Source organism: Melanerpes formicivorus, unplaced genomic scaffold (assembly GCF_026170545.1).
Source record: "Melanerpes formicivorus ecotype bairdi unplaced genomic scaffold, bMelFor1.0.p_v2 SCAF_112, whole genome shotgun sequence".
Lineage (NCBI taxonomy): Eukaryota > Metazoa > Chordata > Aves > Piciformes > Picidae > Melanerpes > Melanerpes formicivorus.
In genome coordinates this window covers 371,999-391,858 of record NW_027142464.1, presented here as the reverse complement: position 1 = coordinate 391,858, position 19,860 = coordinate 371,999, and the positions used below count along the sequence as shown (strand labels likewise).

Here is a 19,860-nt window from a genome sequence, read left to right as displayed (position 1 = left end):
GGGCAGAGCTGTCCGGCGGCGCTGAGCGGAGCTCGGGGCGGGCCGGGGGCGGTGCCCGCGGAGGTGGGGCGGCCCCGGTTTCGCTTTCGTTTCCCCGGGGCGGTGGCGGAGGGGCCGGAGCTGGGGGCAGGTAGCGGGCCGGGCTGGGACGGAGCGGGGGTCTCTGCGGGGAGGCAACCGGGCGGGGGGGGGAGCGCCCGGTACGGCGAGCGGGAAGTCGGGGCGGCGGGGGGCGCTGCCGCCGGGGCTCTCGGGCATGGCGAGCCGCACGGTGCGGGTGCGGGGCCTCCCCGCCGAGCTGCCCCCCGACAGAGTGGCCGACAAGCTGACCATCCACTTCCTGCGTTCCCGCAACGGCGGCGGCGAAATCGCCGACGTGCAGGTGCTGCCCGGGGCCTGCGCTCTTATCACTTTCGAGGCGCCGGAAGGTAACGGCCGCACCCGTGCCCCCGGCCCCCCTGCCGCGGTCCTGCGGTCGGGGCGGGCCCGGCTGACGGTGCCGGTGCCTTTTCCCCCGCAGTCGCCCAACGGATCCTGCAGGCCGAGCACGTGCTGTCGGTCGGCGGGCGGCGGTACCCGCTGGAGGTAACGGCGCACGGCGCGGAGCTCAGCCCCGACGAGGTACGAGGGGCAGACGGCCCCGGCAGCTCTGACTCTCTCCTTAGCGTTAATTAGGCTTAAAGCAGCCCTGCGGCTGTTGGTATGCAAATGAGGAATGCGTCTCTCTGTGCTGAGAGCCCAGGGACAGCCAGGCAGGCTGCGGGGCGTTCGTGCCCGTCCAGGCGAGGAGGACCCGGAGGGGAAGGGGCATTGTTCTGCAGCCCATCTGCTGACACAGAGGGGACCCTGTTAATGACTCTGCCGTGTCGTTAGCTGGGTACCGTGTCATTAGCTGGGTACCGTGTCATCAGCTGGACATGCACAGTGTATTTTTCCTCAGGAGAGCTTAGGAGACAGAGATGCTGATACCTAGGAGGCACTGGAGAATTTGTGCCTTCCCCTCTTGTTTCACGAGTGTGGCAGGAGCCCTGTCTTGTGTTTTCTGCCTGAGCGCTGGGAAACAAGGGCGTGGTGCCAGCCTGCTTGAAGCTCCGGGAGGCCAAGGGCTCGATTGCATTTCAGATGCAGAAAGGAGAGTGGTTTTCTTGGGTCCGAGCTGTTTGCAGAACTCTCTGTGGAAGTGAAGCAGAAAGCTTTTTACTGTCCAAAGGTTGCTTGGGCTGCCCGAGTCCTTCAGTCCTGCCTGGCTTATGCTCCCATCTCCTTTGAAAGCACAGTGCTGAGGGAGGTGGTGGATCATGTTGACTTTTCTGTGGCAGTAATGCAGGGGCTGTGGCATGTCAGGTGCATTTGCCTCCGCCTGTGCCTTGGAGGGGGCTTAGTTTTGGTCCTTGCTCTCACTCCCTTGCTGTTTATTTACAGATCTTGATACGTGCTTGTGTGGTAGTTGACTATGGCAAGCTTCCTGCTGGCAAAACCCTCCTGAGGAACTTGCTTAAAGGCTGCAGCAACCTGCAGTTTGACTTTGACTCCAGGAGCACAAACTGCACGGTCAAGGGACCGTTCACTGAGCTGCAGGCCTTCAGCAGAGACCTGCTGGGCAGCCTGAACCTCAAGAACCAAGCTGTTGGAGAGATCCTTCTGCCAGGTTCCAGCCCTGTGGCCAAAGAGGGCAGCGTGCACCATCCCCAGCGAGTGCCTGACTCCCCTCAGTCAGTGCGAGAGACAGTCAGGCTGCCCAGCTGGCAGCAGGTGTGTGACAGGGCAGCCAAAGCCCTGCCAGCTCAGGGCCCAGCGGGTGGGGAAGCTGTGGAGCACCTGGGGGACTTTTCCCTAGCCATGGACTTGGACATTTACTTGTACATGCAGAGGTTCTGTGCTGCCCAGTACCAAGGCGTGCTGCGCCAGCACCATGTGGATGTGGTGGCTGTGGGCAGTGATGACATTGCCATGCTGTACCTCCAGCCACCGGCAGGTGTGGCTGGGGACACCGAGGCCCTGCAGCATGCCTGCCTGGCCCTGCAGCAGCTCCACCAGCAGCTGGAGCTGAGCTTGCGCAAGGAGAAGATCACTAAGAGAGGACTAGGTATGGACTGCCAGGTGCTCAGGGCTCTGCTGCAGGAGCTGCAGGAGCTGTATCCCCAGTTGCTCTGCCAGGAGGATGAGAAGCAGCTTTATCTTATTGGAAACCTTGTGGATGTGTCCCAGGCCAAGCAGCACCTTCAGAATTTCAGCACCAGAAGAGGTGCCACACACACTCTTGGCACGCTCAGCGGCTCCCTGCCCTCACACCCCGCAGCCTCCTGCACCAGAGAGGCTGCACAGTGCAAGCCCAAAGCACCTGCAGACACCACAGCCCCGGGGCTCAGCCCAGGCAGATCAGAACCAAAAGCTGAGCTCAAGCTCGCTGCCAACTTCAGCACTCTGAAAGCTGATAGGGCTCAGGACAGTGGGGATCAGGGCTCTGCTGGGCATCAGGTGGGACAGGCACAGCTTCCTGGGCAACGTTTATCAGAGACAGATGCTCTAGATCCAAGTGCCCCAACAGTGCTGACCCAGCAGTATCAGCCTCAGATCACAACAGCTGTGGGTTTGGGGTCAGTAGCAGACTCTCAGCAGAAGGACCCCAAAGAATGGGAATACATGAAAGGAAGTGCCAGGCTTACAAGACACAAGGCACTGCCTCCCTTTGAGGGCAAAGAAAGCAGCACTTTGCAGCACCCTGGGGGCTCCAGAGGCCCAGGCCTCATCAAGCAGCAGGCCCTCACTGGCACAGCCAATGCCTCTTCTGCTTTGGGCTCTAAGAACTTTGAATCCAGGCCTGTGCGGCGGCGTTCCAACAGCTTCTCCCTGACAAGGTCAAAGGAGAGTGACAAGCCCCAGGTCACTGGCCCAGCAGGCAGTGGGGTGAGTGAGGACATGAGCCTGGACTCTCTGCAGTGGTCTTACCTGAAAGACGTTTGCTGCGCTGCCATCGATCAGCTGTGCAGGGCTGGGGGTGTGCAGCTCTCTGAGCACCACGCTGGGGACAGCACCCTGCTGACTCTGCAGGCAGCAGACAGCATCAGGCTGTTCCAGGCGAAGTGGAAGGTGGAAGCTCTTGTGCAGAACTGTCCTGACCTTGTGTGTCAGAGCATGAGCTACTCGGAGCTCGCTGTGGATGGTCCAGATGACAGTGCCCTGAGCGAGCTGGGCAGCCTCCTGCGAGCAAACTCCCTGCAGGTGGCGCTCACCAAGGACAAGCACAAGCTGCATTTTGCCTACCCCAAGGCAATGCTGCCCCGAGTGACTGAGGCCCTCCGTGTGTTCAATTGCAGGAGACTCTCTGCCCTTAAGTCTTCATCCTTGCCTGCAGGGCTGAAGAGCACGGGGAGCTCAGGTGCCACCCAGCCAAGCAGAAGCCAGAAGGTGCTGCTGGAGGCTGTGCAGATGGACCTGCAGCACCTGACTGTCAGCGATAAAGCCGACCATGCAGATGTCCTCAGGGCTGCCCAGCTGCCACAGGCTGAGGAAAAGAGGTCACCCAGTCCTTGGAGGATTCAGCAGGCACCGGGGCAGCATGATGCCAATGACCACATGGATTCTGGGTCTGGGCAAGGAGGAGGCAACCTTCTGAGCCCTAGTGCGGTAGAGAAGCCAAGCCCTGCTGCTCTGAGGGAGTCCCAGGAACAGCCAAAGAGAAAGCTGGCTGTGGGGGAGCCTGATGCTGCTCGGCTAAAGCAGGTCCTGCCAGACAAATTCCAGTTTGCAAGAGACAGGAGCAGAGGAGGCCCCAGGGAGGTGCTGGGACAGCAGCACTCGCTGGTTCCTGCGGCAGAAGCTGTTCCTCGCTCCCTGCCCACCTGCCTGTGCGGGGCTGTGGCTGCTGAGCCACCCCAGGCTGCACCCCAGCTGCCACCTGCAGCAGAGCCCAGGGGCCAGGAGCAGGCCTCGCTCCTTGCAGGCAGGAGTGATGGTCAGGAGGAGCCTGCCTTCGTGCCACAGCGGGCAGCAGGTCCCAGGCTTGGCCAGTGGAGCAGCAAGGCCCCTCTGGGCCGATGTGATGCTTGCCAGGGCTCAGGTGTGACCTGCCAGGCCCCCTGTGGGCATGCCTTGTGCAGGACATGCTTTGCAGCAGACAGCACGCAGCCAGCCTGCTGCAGCTCCTCCTTGGTTGCCACAAGCCAGAAGATCTCTGGGACATTCAAGATCTCTTCCCTGCCTCAGAATCTGCCTGGCTGCTATTCAGACCCAATGCTCCAGGTGGCCTACAGCATCCCTGATGGTGTGCAAGGGGTAGGTACCCACAGTGGGATGTGCAGGGGGGTCTGTCACTGGAGGAGTCAGGACAATTGCAGCTCCATTCCTTCCCTGTGAAGCAGCAGAGGTGTTGACCTGGCTAAGGCAAAACCTCCACATCAGGTCTGGGAGCAGCTTGCTGCTATAGCTGGGCATGTGGCCTCTGGTTTTAGTCCAGACTGGCAGCCTGGGGGTGGGCACAGCCCTCTGTGTACTTGACAGAAGGCTCAAGGCAGCACCGAGGTGCTGTGCTCAGGCTGTTGCTTAAAATCCTTTCCTCCTGTTCAAAGGTTGGTGACCCCCACCCAGGCCAGCCTTACAAAGGAGGGGACTTCTGTGCTTTCCTGCCTGACAACAGGGAGGGGTGGAAGGTAGCAGCGCTGCTGAGGAAAGCATTTGAGCTTGGGCTGACGTTCCAGATCAAATCCTGCAATGGAGAAGAGAAAGTGACGTGGGGCCTCATCCCACACAAGACCTCCTGGGAGGGAGGCAAAGCCAGGTATGGCCCAGCTCTTCCCAAGCTTCCAAGGGTGGTTTTTGTAGCCATGGGAGCAGAGAACCGCAGGCTGCAGCTCAGGAGCTCTTGGCATGGGTGGCTTTTCCAGGCTGCCTGCATGGCAGAGTTGGTGCTTGCAGGGCAGCTGTGGTGTGGCAACCCAGCCACAGCTATAGCTCTTGCCCCTCCCACACCTGTAAGTGCCCCACAGATGTGAATTCTGGGCCCTCTTCACTTGCAGCTTCCCTGACTTTTCCTGTGGCCGTGCTCTGCAGCCAGCTCTGGGTGCAAGCTGTGCCTGTGGGCAGCAGCAGGTCCCAGGAATTCCACCCTCACTCCTTCTGAAGGGATGGGGCAGAAGCAAAGTGCTTCTCCCCTCTGCTTTTCACACCATCAGCAGCATTCACACCACTTCCCTCTCTGCCCACAGGAATGGCTATCCAGACAGACAGTATCTCCATGAGGTTTGCAGGGTGCTGAAGAACCTGGGCATTGCCTGAGTCCCTGCCTGAGCAGCCACAGCTCCTGCTCTTGGTTCACCAGCTGAAAACCACTGCAGCTTAGCAGAGACAGTGCAGGAGAAAGGAGGTGTTTGCCCAAGTTGCTCCTGTGTTCACAGTCAGCCACAGAGGGGCACATTACTGCATCCATCCCTGCCCTCAGCATGGATTAGAGTTCCCCTGAAGCTCCAGCTCCTCTTGGATGCACATTCTCAGCAGCCACTTATGCAGCTTGTTTCAAAACCATCTGCAGGCTGAGCCTCAGCATGGCTTCCAGCAGCACAGCCCAGGACTGGGCAGCAGTCTGTGCAGGCCACCCCTTCTGGAGGTCTCTTCCACCTCCTGCCACGACAGACATCTTCCAGCTCAGCCACCACCCCAGGCTGGGGCAGGGCTGATCTATGATTATTGTGAGCAGCTAACTCAAGGCACCTCAGTCCTGCAGCAGGCAGCCCTGAGCTGCAGCCCCTCCCCAGCATCTGCTCTGGGACCTGAGGCACCCCCGGGGAGACCATTAACAGCTTCCTGCTGCCTCCCATGGCAATGTAGAGGCAGGGACAGCCTTTAATTGGAGAAACAAATAAACAAGATGCATTCCCCATGTTTAGCAGTAGTTGTCCATGCCTTGTCTTACCAGCACCCCAGCCACCCCTTTCAATCTCAGCTGGCTACAAAACAGGCACAGAATAAAGTGGGCAGGCAGGCTCAGGGCTTTGCAAAGAAGCAGTCCCCACAGCTCTCCTTGAGGACAGGGTGGGAGATCACTGCAAACAGCCAATGCAACAATCCACAGCTGTCCTGAAGGCAGAGGAATTCTCTCACCCTGGGAGGGTTTGAACTTACCAGGTGATTGTGTCCCACTTACTACCTCAAGAAACACTGGAAGTGTCCCAGAGGCTGAGCTGGGGGCAGTGGGATCATTCCAGCAATCAAGCAGCATCCCACTGAGGGTTTTGTTACACTTTTAATGAACATTTGGGACACATAAGGCATGTGGTAAGGTAGGACAGGAGGTTACACAGCACTGGCACGCTTGCTTCTGTCCAACTTGGTTACATGCACAAAGCAGAACACTTTTGAACAAAGACTTTCCATGGCTGTAGGATGAGCACCACACATCTGAAACCAACACAGACAGCACAGACCAAACCATGTGTTGTAAGAGGCTCAGGGTCTGACACACTCCACATCATGCTCATGTACTGCTTGCCAGTCACACTTGGCCGTCACCAGGGCTTTGCACACTAGGGCTCCACTGAGCACCAGGAGTGGTTTTACTTCCCTGACAGCAGCTGTTCCCGGGCCAGGATCCTGCACCCATTAAAGCCTGCAGCCCACAATGGCTCTTACTTCTCCCTGGTGCCTGCAGGGAAGCAGCTGAACTCCCTTAACTCAAAGCACTCAACAAGGTCAAGGCTCCTCCACACATAGCCAAGGCTGCTCCTGAGCCCTTTCCCTCCTGCAGTCAGTGTGCAACACGACTGAGAGAAGCCCCATCCAGACATGACAGAAGCTGCCTGGTGACAGCAAAGGAGCTGCATTCCCCCCTGCCCAGCAGTGCCAGTCTGGAAAGGCAATGGCAGTAACACAGGAGCAGCACTCAACACAGGGCAGGGCCAGGGACCTCTCCGCTCTGCTCATGGACTCCTCACTCACGCTTCCCACTCGGACTCCTCATGGCACAACCTTTGGATCAGACAATCAGTACAATAAACATTGAATTGCACTTTGATAGCAGGAATGGCACATGCAGGTCAAGCACAGGAATCTCCCATCTCACCAGCACGACTTGGCTCTAAACAGTGGGAGCAACATTGAGTGGAATGTTTTTTATCCCATGGGTTTGGTTTTGCTTTGGTCCTTGGTATACAAACCTGCTGGTTAACTTCATTAAGACACTTGGAAGTTGTTTTACATAGGTTCTGTACTTACTGGCCCTTAAAATGTTTGTCCTTAAAAACCCAAACAAACACAAAAATAACCAAAACCCCAAACACTGTTGCTACCAAGGGACATAAAACAGTCGGTGCTAAACTCCAACAGTAGGGAACTGCTCCTGCCCTGATAAAGGCTTCAGGAATTTGTAGGTAGAAGACACATGAGCAGCTGCCCAAGAGTCAGGAGCTGGGATTGCTTCCAGAGAGACAAGGCTGGAACAGCAGATAAAGCCTTGCTGGAGGACTGGCTGGAGCCAAACAGCTGCCCTGGGGGAGACAAGGGCTGTACAACTGGAGAGCACAGGGCCTCCAGCAGGGCCCTAGACAGGCTGCAGGATGTGGAAAGGGAATGTCTCCTTCACAGTAAGTCAGAGTACAGAACTGCTGCTCACAACAGACTGAACAAGAGTCCTAAACAGGTTTTTGGCAACACTTTGAAAGGCCAGAATGAAAAAGGCTCCAGTGACTTCCTAGTCTGTACAGGCATGTAGAAGAAGGCACTGAGACACTGGTTTTGTGGTATACCACAAGGCAGCACATCAGAGGTGTCCCATGAGAAGCTGTAAGACTCCTGCCCCTGTCCTCCCCACTCCTCCCCATGGCATCAGGAGGCAAAGCACAAGAGCCTGGCTGCACTGCCTGCTCCGAGGCAGGCATGGAGCAAAGCGAGGGAAGGATGCCAGCCTAAGGCATAGCTGGGCAGCTTGCCCCCTTGTAAGTCTGCAGAGCCTGGAGGTGTGCAGGGCCACGCTGCTCTTTCATCAAGCTGAAGTCCAGTTTCTTGGAGGAACAGGTCCAGACTTCCCATTTCAGCAATTTAGACAGTCCTTCTGTTGTCAGACCTGGTAAAGCAGCAGCAGACACCTGAATTTAATCTAAATTAGCAAGGCAGGGCAGGTTGAAAGGGGAAGCAGCAAGAGTTTGGATTCAGAAAGTTGGACAGTTGTGCTTGTGAGTTTCATCAGATCATGTTCATGAAGTTCACTTATCAAGTGGAAGAGATGGGCTGACAAGGAGCTGTGAAAGGGTTCCAGCCCTCCTCTGAGGTCAAAGGGAATGGGGTTGCTCTAACACTTAAAGTTAGCCAGGGCAAGCCCCCAAGAGGCTGTGCCTATGCACCTCTGAAGAGCTAAGGGCTGAGCCCAAGTGCCTGACAACAGGCTGCACAGAGAGGAGCCCTGCTGGACACAGAGCAGGATGAGGAAGAAGCCACACTCCTGTCCTGCACAGGAACTCCCAGCCCTGGGCAAGGCCTGGCTGCTCTCCAGCGGCAGGGTTTGGTTCAGCAGGACTCCTCATAGCAAGATTCTGCTCCTGAACCCTTCCAGGATGGGCAATGCTTCTTGGCACCCTCAGGTTTACCTTTTGAGTCCAAAATGAAGCCTTTGGCTTGCTGTACCTACATCTGTGAGGAAGCTTCAAAGCAAGCACAAACAGCACCACAGTCACTCATGGCTGAAGAAAGGGTCCAGCAGGAAGCAGGGGAACCATTAAGTGCTCACAGAACTAGTCTTAGGTCTCTGCACTGCCACATTTCCAGATGCATGGGAGAACAGAGGAAGAGAGACTTGAGTTCTGATCTGGGAGGAGCACCCCAGGCAGCTCCTGAATGTTCAGTGCTGGAAGAGAGCCCAAGGGTCCCAAGATTTGCAGTTTCATGGCAAAAAAGAGTCAAACCCTACTGCAGCACTGAGCCACAGGGCAAGACCTGGTTTGAGTGGGTATCTAAGGAGCTAGCTAGAAGAGAATGGAAAGCAGTATTTATATTGTTCAAGATGCCCAGGCCAAGAGGCCTGACAGAGCTGGGCAGGTTCCCATCTACAGCAGTAACTTGGCAATAGCTCTAGGGAACTGTGTGCCACAGAAGGGCTCCTGGGCAGGCTTTACAGAGCTGGCTCCTGCAAGTTACCTCCTGAACTGCAACACCTCCCCAGCACACAGGGCACAGCACAAAGCAAGCATTAGCAGGGGCTTATTTTGTTCCCATCTTGCTGAATTCCCACTCAGCATGGCAGCCCTTGGAAATACAAACATGAGGGTGAAGTTTAGCCTTAACAATACCAGCTTGGAGCCCAACATTAACAAAGCACAGAGCCAACACCAATCGTTCCAGTCATCTGAGACACAGTTGAGTCCTTGTGGTCTCTCAAAAATCAGACACAGTTTAGATCTCCCTACAGTTTGGAATCAGAAAATGGACAAGATCAAGCTACCTAACTGAAAAACATTTCTCCTGTATTCAGGCCCAGCCCAGCAGGTTATTTGGCAGCTGCAGAGGAGTGACTGCAGAGGAAGTGCAACGTGCCAGGCTCAGAGTGCCAGGGTGGTTATTTGCAAGGCAAAGACAGCACAACCTGTCACTAACTGCCTGCTGTTAGAGCCTACAAAAGCAGAGGGGAAAGAGTGTGGTTAAACAGAGGAGCAGCCTGTGCCAGAGCTAGACAAGGCCAGCTGTGCTGCTCCTCTGGCTGGCTCCTGAACTTGGCCCACTCTGCTGAAACAGACTTCTCAAGAGGTGACAGCACAAATGTTTCAGCAGGGCTCAGTTTCTGGGGGAGACACTCGGCAGTTGCTGCAGCACGTCACACCCTGACTTTGCAGCCACCAGCCATGCAGCCAGCAGTCACCAGCTGAAGCCTGGAAGCTTCAGCTGCCAGAATAAAGTGAGGTTAGTTTGGAAACTCAGCAGAGAAACAAGTGACAGAAAGAAGGGAAAAGGGACAAAACCAAAAGAAGTTGGGCTGAGAGCATCTCTGGCAAAGGGCCAGGCACAAGGAGAGCATGCAAACCTCATCTGAACTTTAGCCACGGTGGTTTGGTACTGATGAAGACAGAAGCTACTGATCTGTCCATTTCCAGGTCCCAAAGAGATCAGGAAGTTAAACCATGAATTCATCCTGCACACTTCTCTCTCAGTTCTGCTCTTTTTTTGATTCCTCCTTGGGTGCTTCAGGAACCAGGATGACCTTCCCAACATTCTTCTTCTCTTGCATCTGCCTCATGGCATCTGCCACCTGCAAGAAACAGGAATCTCATGAGACCCACACCCAACATGCAGGGCAGCCATGCCCTTCCAGTGCCCCTGGGTCCACCTGGACTGGTCTGAGAGCCACCCAGGAGGCAGCTTTCCTGCCAGTCCAAGCAAGCACCACGCATTTGTGTGCCTCTGCAGTGAAGCATTTTGGACAGAGCTGGGCACAGAAGCTTCACACAAACCAACTGTAATGTACACAAGGATGCTCTGCACCACAAGCCATGGAAGACTGAAGTGCTTGTCTTTATTAGAATAGAATAAACCAAACCAGGTTGGAAGAGACCTTCAAGATCATCATGTCCAACCCATCAACCAATCCAACCCACCCAAACAGCTAACCCATGGCACCAAGCACCCCAGCAAGTCTCCTCCTGAACACCTCCAATGATGGCGACTCCACCACCTCCCTGGGCAGCCCATTCCCATGGGCAATCACTCTCTCTGTGTAGAACTTCTTCCTAACATCCAACCTGAACCTCCTCTGGCGCAGCCTGAGACTGTGTCCTCTTGTTCTGGTACTGGCTGCCTGGGAGAAGAGACCATCATCTGCCTGTCTACAACCTCCCTTCAGGTAGTTGTAGAGAGTGATAAGGTCACCCCTGAGTCTCCTCTTCTCCAGGCTGAGCAACCCCAGCTCCCTCAGCCTCTCCTCACAGGGCTGTGTTCCAAACCCCTCAGCAACTTTGTTGCTCTTCTCTGGACTCGTTCCAGCAAGTCAACCTCCTTCCTAAACTGAGGGGCCCAGAAGTGGACACAGGACTCCAGGTGTGGCCTAACCAGTGCAGTGTACAGGGGCAGAATGACCTCCCTGCTCCTGCTGGCCACACTGTTCCTGATGCAGGCCAGGATGCCATTGGCCCTCTTGGCTGCCTGGGCACACTACAGGCTCATGTTCAGCCTACCATCAACCAGCACCCCCAGGTCCCTCTCTGCCTGGCTGCTCTCAGCCACTCTGACCCCAGCCTGTAGCACTGCATGGGGTTGTTGTGGCCAATGTGCAGCACCTGGCACTTGGATGTGTTCAATCTCATGTTGTTGGATTCTGCCCATCTGCCCAGCCTGTTGAGGTCCCTCTGCAGAGCCTCTCTACCCTCCAGGAGATCAACTCCTGCCCCCAGCTTGGTGTCATCAGCAAATGATGGACTCAATGCCCTCATCCAGATCATCAATAAAGATGTTAAAGAGCACAGGGCCCAGCACTGATCCTTGGGGCTCACCACTAGTGACTGGCTGCCAGCTGGATGTGGCACCATTCACCACAGCTTCCTTTCCAGAGGGAAGCACTGCAGAAACCCAGCCAATGACAACACTCCAACCATCTGCACAGCCACAGAAGAATCTGTGCAGAGACTTTCATTAGCATTATTTTGAAGTAAAACAGTGTATGGAATCAACAAGGTTTTCCTTAAGCATTTGCATCAGGCTAGTTCTCAAGTACTAACTTCACCTGATCATCACCAAGTCCTTTGGTCCTATCCTAGCAAAGGATTCCAAGGGAAGAACCAAACTGCCTGGACACATGAGTACAACACTGAGTAAAGCTGCTGAAAAACCTGCTGCTCCCTTCCAGCATTCTGGTTCTGCTTCACTGCCTGGGCTCTTTGTCACTGGTGGAAGGGCAGCAACAACCCTCCCAGCTGTCTGGGTAGTGACAGGGAACAGACTGAGGGCAGGCCCTAGCTGGAAGCATAACCCAGCCCCTGCATGGACTGCTGCTGCCTGTGGAGCACAGTGGAGCACCTGCCCTGTTCCACAGGGACACTGTCTGGCACTGCCTAGCTCTGTGCACTCAGGCAGAAGAGCCCAGCCATTTTGCTCCCCCTTAGTATCTTGAAAGAAAAAAAAGCCACTCTGTGGCTGGGGACAGATGGTTGCTAAACATTTGCAACAGCTCAGCCCACACACCAGCTTGCACTGAGCCAGAGCTCACCATGCAGAAAACAATCAGCAGTGACTCCTGGGTGCTGGCAGACTGGATGTTAGCTCAGACTCACCTGATCAAAGGGCCATACAGAGTCTATTCTGGGCTTGATTTTGCCTTGGCTATAGAGGTTAACCAGCTTGGCTACAACACCTCCAACAAGCTCAATTTCTTCATCCATATATCCAAGGTGGTAGCCACACACAGCCTTGTTTTGGTGGAGGAGCTGCAAGGCATTGATGCTGAACTGGTTCCACCAGGTTTTAGCCATAGCCATGAGGTTCTTCTTCTGCCCAGTGAGCAGGTTTGCTACCCCTAAAGAGAAAGCAAGCCAGAGATGAGCTGGAATGAACACAGCATGAGAGAGAGTGGCTCCTGTGTAGCAGCTCAGACAACATGCAGGGCAACAGCAGCTCACAGAGTGATGGAAGACAGAGGATGTCTCCAGCTGACCTTCAATGGAAACAGATAGCTGTCTCAGCCTCAAAAAACAGACAGGATCTGGATTATCAACTCCCAAGCAGAGAACAACTCCCCTCTGAGCAGGGCAGCAGCAGTGCAGCTAGACTGCAGTGCTGGCAGAGGCAAGAGAGGATGGAGTCACAACCAGCCAGGCTGGCAGGACAGCACTCCCTGTCTCCTACAGCCAGGCTCCTTCAGGAGAGCCACAGGCTGCAAGGGCTGGGACAAGAGGAGCACGTTGGGAGGCAGCACAGTGGTGCAAGTGTCTGGAATCTCACTGGAGGCTGTGGGCCAGCTTTGTCTATGGGACAAAATCACAGTGTTTCAGGCTGGGGAATGGAGAGATAAGCATTCAGTAACCTCAAACCTCATCACCCACACATCCTCGAGAAGAAAAGCAAAGCTCTCTTAGTGCTGTGCATTAAGTCAGCTGGGACAAAGCAGCTATGCAGTGCTCCTCTGTGAGGACATTCCAGCTTCCCCTGCAGGCACCAGCTCATACTTTGTCTCACCATGGGAGGAAAGAGCCTTGAAGCCTCTCACCAGAGCTTGGGACAAGGCACAAATCTCACTCCCATCAGAGCCTCACCCAGGTACAGCATCATAGAGACCTTTATAAAGCAACAGAACTACAGCACTCAGCAACAGCAATGCTCCCTCACAGCTGTGCATCCAGGTGTGGAGCAGCATGGAGCATTCTGGTGCAGATCTACACCCACCCTGCCACCACAAAGTGCCACCACAGGAGCTGGTGTCTGGGCACAATGCCCACACTTACCATAGGTGATGAGCTTGCCCATCGGCTTCAACAGGTTAAATGCTTTGGACGTATCAGATCCTCCCAGGGGGTCCAGGACAATGTCAACACCTAGAGTGAAGGGAATGTAAATGGAAGCTTTGCACTTGAAGGAAATGGAGAGCAGTAAAGTCCTCCACCACACATTACCTTTGGGAGAGATTTTCCGGACCTCCTCTGCATAATCCATGGTTCTGTAGTCGATGGGGTGAGTGACTCCACCCTCCTTGAGTGAATCATGCTTGGAGGCAGATGCTGTGCCAAAAATGGTGACATTTTCTACAGTCTTGCACAGCTGGATGGCAGCAGTTCCCACACCACCTGAAAGCCAACAGTGAGAAAGACTTAGAAGCAAACAGCCCCAGCAGTCAGGAGAGCTTCTCTCCAGACAAACTGTCCCTGCTTGTACCAATGGCACAGGGCTAGGAGGGTACAGAGCTGTTTCACATGGGATCAAGGCTTTGTCTGAGGCAGGCTGACCCCAGGTGCTGGGAGATGAGTTCAGCATTTAGCAGTGTGAAGCCCACAGCTTTGGCAGGTGAGGTTTTGCCAGTCCAGCCCCATTCTGATTGCTTCTTATCCATGCCACCCACTCAGGCCAAGAGTCTCAGCTCAGGCTGGCCAAAAGCTACTTACCTGCAGCCATGTGGATGAGGACGCTCTGGTTTGGTCTCAGGTTTCCAAAGTCAAAGAGGATCATGTAGGCAGTGATATAGTTGACAAGAAGAGCAGCTGCTTCCTCAAAGCTCATCCCCTCAGGCATCAGGAAGGTCTGACTGGCTGGCACATTCACCACTTCTTGCCAGAGTCCTGACCTAGCCAGGACCATTACCTTATCACCTACCTAAGATCAAAGGACAAGGCAGTCTGAAACAAGGCCCAGGCTAACAGAAGCCATCACACCCTTCCCTCTGTACACCAGAACCAGGTACAAATGCACTGTTGTCAGTGCAGGGACTCAGCCCCTTGGGGGCTGGGCAGAAGCCTGCAGCCTATGCTCCATTCACTGGCAAATCACACCCCAGCACCTCTCACCACGGACCTGCATGCATGGCAGGAACCCGGATCAACGACACTCAGTGAGGTAGGAAGGGTGGGGGCTGTGTCCTGTCCTCTTTGTCCAAGACAGGAGCAGGAGTTTGAGCACCCTGAAGCATTTCTGCTGCCTCTTGTAAAGATCATCAGGAAGGAGGCTTGGGGCAAGGCTTAATGGGATCATCGCTGGAAAAAGCATGTCCAGCCTTAGGTAAACCTCCCAGGCCTAAGCCCCAGACATCCCCCAAAATCTGCTCCTCCCACGGGACAAGAAATATCTGCTCCCTCTCTGCAAGGGGAAGCAGGCAGCAAAACACCAAGCAGTTGTGTCAGCAAGTGGAGAAGAGGCAGAGCCAAGGCAAGCAAGCATAAAGGCTCCTGGGCGTGTGGGTTTGGCACTTACACTTGAGCACATCAAGATGTTTCCTGGAGGCAAGGGAATCATCTTTGACCCACGAGATTTTTCTCGAGATGCTTTGTTTTGCCAGTCCTACACACAACCATCTTACAGCACTCCAACAGTCCCAAGACCCAAAGGTCCAGGACACACAGAACCAACTCCTCCTGTTCCTCACGTTGCTGGAATTCGGTGGGCACAGGCTTATGGCCACTGACACAGCAGCAACTAAACCAGTGCTGCCCTCAGCTCAGCACCTTAGACGGCTCCTTCCACGCCCTTGGCATGCAAAGGGCGCTCACCAGCGCGCCCAGCCCAACACCCGCTGTGCGCAGGCACAGCCGGCGAGCCCCACGGAGCCGCCCCGGAGAGCCCGGGCTCCGGCGATGCTCTCGCCGTCCAGCGGGTGAGACGAGCGGGGGCACCGGGATGGCCAGGGCCCAAGGGGACGCGCCAGACCCGTCCTGCCCGCGCAGTCCCTTTGTCGAGGGGCTTTGTCTGCGGTCCCGCCGTGGTGGGACGCATTACGGCGGCCGCTTCCCACGCAGGGACCGCAGCGGCCACCAGCGCGTCGTCGGCTTACGCCCGTGGAGAGCCCAGGCGCAGCTGCCGGCACCGGGACTCTGGAGGCTCGGTGCACGACGGGGCGGCGGCGGTGCCCGGGGGCGGCCGCACCTGCTGGGCGGCGGGGCGGGAACCTCCGCAGTGCGGCGGGGCCGGCCGGGCCGAGCCGTCCCTCACCTGTCGGTCGCGAACGCCATCGCCGAGGGCTTGGACGGTGCCGGCGCACTCCATGCCGGGGCAGACGGGCGGCGGCGGCAGCCGGTCGTACAGCCCCTGTCGCGCCATCAGGTCGGCGAAGTTGAGGCCGCAAGCGCGGACGCGCACCGAGACCTCTCCGGGTCCCGGCCCGCCGCCGCGCCGCGCCTGCACCTTCAGCTTGTCGTAGCCGCCGAAGCCAGTCAGCACCAGCGCCCGGTGCTCGGCCGCTTCCCCACCGCCTGCCGGCGGCTCGGGGCCGGGGGCCTGCTCAGGGGCGGCGGCCGGGGCCAGCTCGGTGGACATGGCGGAGCGGACTGAAGCGGCGAGGACGACTGCAGGAGTGGGGCGGCAGCGGGCCGGGAAGGGCCGGGGCGCGGCCGGGGGCGGGGCACGACCGCGGCGGGCGGGGCTAGCCCGGGGCCGCCTCCCGGTCGCGGCTCCCGGTCCCGCCCGCTGCTGCGCCTCCGCAGCGCCGTGTCCCGGAGGACGCTGTCCGCGGCAGGTCTAAGGGAACGGAGATTCGCTCGACACCCTCCGTCGGGGCTTTAATCAGTGAAAAGTCCTCCCGGCCACTGGCTGCAGCTGCAGCTCTGCCGAACCCTTCCCCTGCACCATTCCCGCTTGCTTTCTTTTTGTCTTGTTTTTGGCTAGATGGTTCCTTTCGAGCAAACAAACTGCGCACATCCTTCTGGAGACACGTTTGACATGGCTGCTTTGCTGAGTTACTGCCACAATTTACTATGAGTAACTGATGTCGCTCGCAGAGAGAGTTAACAAATCTCTCTGCTCAGAGCCCTGAAATGGCTGCATGCAGCAGAGGCAAGGCATGGACTGGCTCACAGGAAAAAGGAGGAGTAGACCTCTGGTCCTGTGACTAAAGACAAGTAAATATGGCAAGCTGCACAGACAGATGGACGGATCCAGCCCTTCTGGTTGTTACGCATCTGCCAGCAGACAGCAGCCCCCTCCATGGATTCACTGCTAGGGTCTGTGTCCAGCTCCCGTGGGCCACACTTGCCATCATTGCTGCTGATTCACTGCAGCTTGGTGTGCAAAGATCCACAGCTCGCTTGTCAGCACATCCCAGATAACCCCACAACCACGGCAGGCTGACTGCTCTAGTCACAGAGCCCCTGGAAAAGCACATCACCCACAAAGAGAAAGCAAAGGCCACCTGGAGGATAATCCAAACATGTACTGGGGAGTTTCTGTGTTGCTCCAGTGCTTCAGAATTCCCAGGCCAAGCAAAATCTGGCACAATGCCTGCTGTGGGCACTTGCAGCACTGCTGGCAGCGTTTGCTGTCAGGCTGTAGCCTGACGTTTCCAGGGCCTTTGTTTGCGGCAGCAGAGCCGCTGGCTGCACAAATGCCTTCTGCTGACCAGGGCAGAGGGAGCTTTGTGTGGATGTGGCCTTGTTCTGCAGGGCTGTGCCCCAGGTTGGGCTGGCCCTGCAGCTGGGCAGCTGGGTGGGCTGGGGCTGCTCAGGAAGCACAGCACAAAGGCAGGAAAGCAGCTGGGGGGGCAGAGGCTGCACATCATCTGGCTCTGCAGTGTGGCATGTTTGTGGGTGTTTGGATGGCTGCAGCAGGAACAATGAGGAGGCTCATGTCCAGTTGCATGGTAGGACCATAGTCCAGCATGGACAGTCTACACCTTTGTCTGCTACTGTTCAGCTCTGAGAAATACAGATATGCTCATCCCCAGAATTAGAAAGGAGCTGTCAAAGAACAATCCTCTATCTCCTGCTGCTCTTCCTAGGAGCTTTCCTAACATTTGTCCTTCCAGTGTTTTGTTTTCACAGCTGTCAGGGCTCTTGTGGTGGATTAAATGTTCTGGCCAGGAAGGATCCTCTAGGGATACCTGAGATAAGGGGATGACTTCTAAAGGTCCTGAGTGGTAGATGAAGGCAGTAGATTTGGGGAGCCAAACTCCTCTTCTGCCTTACTGCTCCAGCTGCATGCAGCTCTACAACAGGCTAGGCAGGGGGATTTTGTGTGGGGCATAGTCCGTTTCTTCTGTGCTCCTGAGTCAATCTTTCCTTATCTGCTCAGTCTAGGAACATGTTCCCTCTAAATCTTACTTCACCTGGTTCAGTTTATTCTCTTCTCTGGTAATTTTTCTGCTGTATTTGAGCTGAAGATTTAAGAGGGCTAGTTCCAGCCGGTCACAGCTCTGCCCAAGCATGGGTGTGGGTGAAGTGCTGCTGTTGCAGGAAGTTGATGTGGAGGTGCCACAGATCTGCCAGCCCCCACACAGCATAGTAGCTGGCTGCTCAACAGAGATGGGACACTGGTGTGGGCTCATAAAGGCAAGCCAGAGAAAACCACGAGTTTTCTTAGTGGAAGTGGTGTTCATTCCTCCAGCCCTTTTTTCAGCAAGCTTTCCAGATGTGGGCACAGAAGCATGCAGCCAAGGTTCTGGGGCCTACAGAACGGCACTGACTTGTGATTTACAGCCAGCAGTAGGACAGGCCACTGAGGAAACTGTTCTCATTATCCCCTCACAGGTGCTCATCTTTCCAATATCCCTGTACCTCATCCTAAACCCCCTGCTTGCTTTTTGGCAGGCTCCCACTGCTCCCCTACAGCCTCTGGCAGGGGTGGAGGAGGATGTGCCACAGCAAGAGTAGTGCCAGCCCGCCCTGCCCGGCTCTTTGTTCCACCTCCCTCTCTGCTCTCAAGGTCATGGGAACAATGAACAGCAGGAGATAAGAAAGCCTGGCAGCAGTCAGCAGACAGCTGCCTAAGGGAGCTCAGTCTTGGCCTCAGGGCTTTCTCAGGATGGACCCCCGAGGGCCAGGCTCACAAAAGCATTCTCTCAACCAGTGAGGCTGCCTGGGACCCTGCTCAGGGTTGGAGACTGGCTGCCCACCACGGGGCATCTCCACAACTGGCCACAGATGAAGCACCTGGAGCTGAAGTCAGACACCACGGGGTGCCAGGACCCATAGTGATCTGAGTTCATTTGGAACTCATGAGAAAGATTCCTCCTGCCTTTCTTCTCCCTGTTCCTCACCTAAGTCTGCAGAGTGTTGGAAGCACACAGAGGTAGACACAGATGAGATCTCACAGATGTATCACGTGCACCAGGAATGCTGCACCTCCTGGATGACATCGTGCCTACATCACAGTACATTACATTTAGATTTGACAGGTATCACAGTGTCACAGTATCACAGTATAACTTAGGTTGGAAAGGACCTCGAGGTAGGGCAGTGGGTGGAAGAGATCTGACACAACTCGTCAGACATTCCTGCCGCTCACAGCCACAGTTCCCTGCACTGCTTTTGAGCAGAGCCAATGGAGGCAAGCGTCAAGTGGTAACTGATGCTTGGTAAAAGTTGGTTTACTCCTCACAGTGACAGCAGATTGAAAAAATCCTCCCAGCACAGGGTATGATTCCCACAAAGAGCACTGCCATTGATGGGGCAGCTCCAGCATCCTCCCCTGCATGAACCCAAACAGCAGAGGCTGAGGAAGCACAGCACCAGCAAACACCACAGCTGATTCCCTGGTGTGCACAGAACAGCAGCTCACCACGTCCTCTGGAGGCAGACACCTTCTCTACTGTGGCCTTTGGAGGAATCCTGTGAAATGAGAATCCCCCTTAACATCAACCTTCCAGCACAGCATCAGTAATTTAGTCCCCAAATTACAGGGCTAGCACACACACATGCTGTGCACCCATTAGAAGCCGACGATTTGCTCAGCATGTGCTGCAAAGGCAGCACCTTCCCCCCAGCACGCTCACTGTGGCCTTTAAGGGACTAGGTGACTGCACAGCAGGCAGGACTGGGTAGCACGGTGTGTGTGCTGCAGTGGGAGATGCACGGTGTGTGTGTTGCAGTGGGAGATGCACGGTGTGTGTGCTGCAGCGGGAGATGGTTTCCTCTGCACCACTGCATGCTCTGCTGCTGAGGGCCCCGGTTCCCGGGGAGTCCCCACACTGCTGTGCACTGACTGCCAGCTGCTCGTCGTTCCCCTGGCTCACCCCGGGCCGTGTGAGCTGCTTTGCCAGGAAAACCAAGCATGGCACTGGAACACAGCAGTGGGTGTCAGAGCCCGAGACCCTCATCAGCACATAGTGCCACTGGAGCAGCCCTCGGGGAAAGCCTCATCCCTCAGAACACAGGAGGGACCTTCCCACCGGTCTGCGGCCCTGCTGGCTATAAGGGAGGGGTCTGGTCCGGCCCAGGCACATGCAGCCCGTGGGATGCTGCTTCATTCTGCTGGGCCCGTCTC

General features: G+C 56.1%; 2 protein-coding genes across 2 annotated transcripts; one reads left to right on the top strand and one right to left on the bottom strand.

Annotated features, from left to right (window-relative positions):
• Positions 1-192: 192 nt before the first annotated feature.
• On the top strand, positions 193-6,227 carry LOC137455918 (uncharacterized). The gene is made up of 5 exons (XM_068167078.1): positions 193-428; positions 521-621; positions 1,423-4,275; positions 4,569-4,777; positions 5,205-6,227. The coding sequence occupies exons 1-5, from the start codon at positions 257-259 to the stop codon at positions 5,272-5,274; spliced, it is 3,405 nt and encodes a 1,134-aa protein (XP_068023179.1). The 5' UTR covers positions 193-256; the 3' UTR covers positions 5,275-6,227.
• VAT1 (vesicle amine transport 1) lies at positions 6,220-15,960 on the bottom strand. The gene is made up of 6 exons (XM_068167079.1): positions 15,598-15,960; positions 14,061-14,268; positions 13,575-13,745; positions 13,407-13,496; positions 12,240-12,481; positions 6,220-10,225 (listed from the first exon to the last, which is right to left on the bottom strand). The coding sequence occupies exons 1-6, from the start codon at positions 15,919-15,921 to the stop codon at positions 10,124-10,126; spliced, it is 1,137 nt and encodes a 378-aa protein (XP_068023180.1). The 5' UTR covers positions 15,922-15,960; the 3' UTR covers positions 6,220-10,123.
• Positions 15,961-19,860: the final 3,900 nt, after the last annotated feature.

What these genes read in the sequence shown, in the direction of transcription:
- LOC137455918 (XM_068167078.1), top strand. Translation starts at nt 257, where the DNA reads ATGGCGAGCCGCACGGTGCGGGTGCGGGGCCTCCCCGCCGAGCTGCCC. An exon ending in CGGAGCTCAGCCCCGACGAG is followed by an intron (nt 622 to 1,422) that starts GTACGAGGGGCA and finishes GTTTATTTACAG; the next exon opens with ATCTTGATACGTGCTTGTGT. An exon ending in TGGGAGGGAGGCAAAGCCAG is followed by an intron (nt 4,778 to 5,204) that starts GTATGGCCCAGC and finishes CTCTGCCCACAG; the next exon opens with GAATGGCTATCCAGACAGAC.
- VAT1 (XM_068167079.1), bottom strand. Translation starts at nt 15,921, where the DNA reads ATGTCCACCGAGCTGGCCCCGGCCGCCGCCCCTGAGCAGGCCCCCGGC. An exon ending in CCGGAAAATCTCTCCCAAAG is followed by an intron (nt 13,497 to 13,574) that starts GTAATGTGTGGT and finishes CCTTCACTCTAG; the next exon opens with GTGTTGACATTGTCCTGGAC. An exon ending in CTGTATGGCCCTTTGATCAG is followed by an intron (nt 10,226 to 12,239) that starts GTGAGTCTGAGC and finishes TGTTTCTTGCAG; the next exon opens with GTGGCAGATGCCATGAGGCA.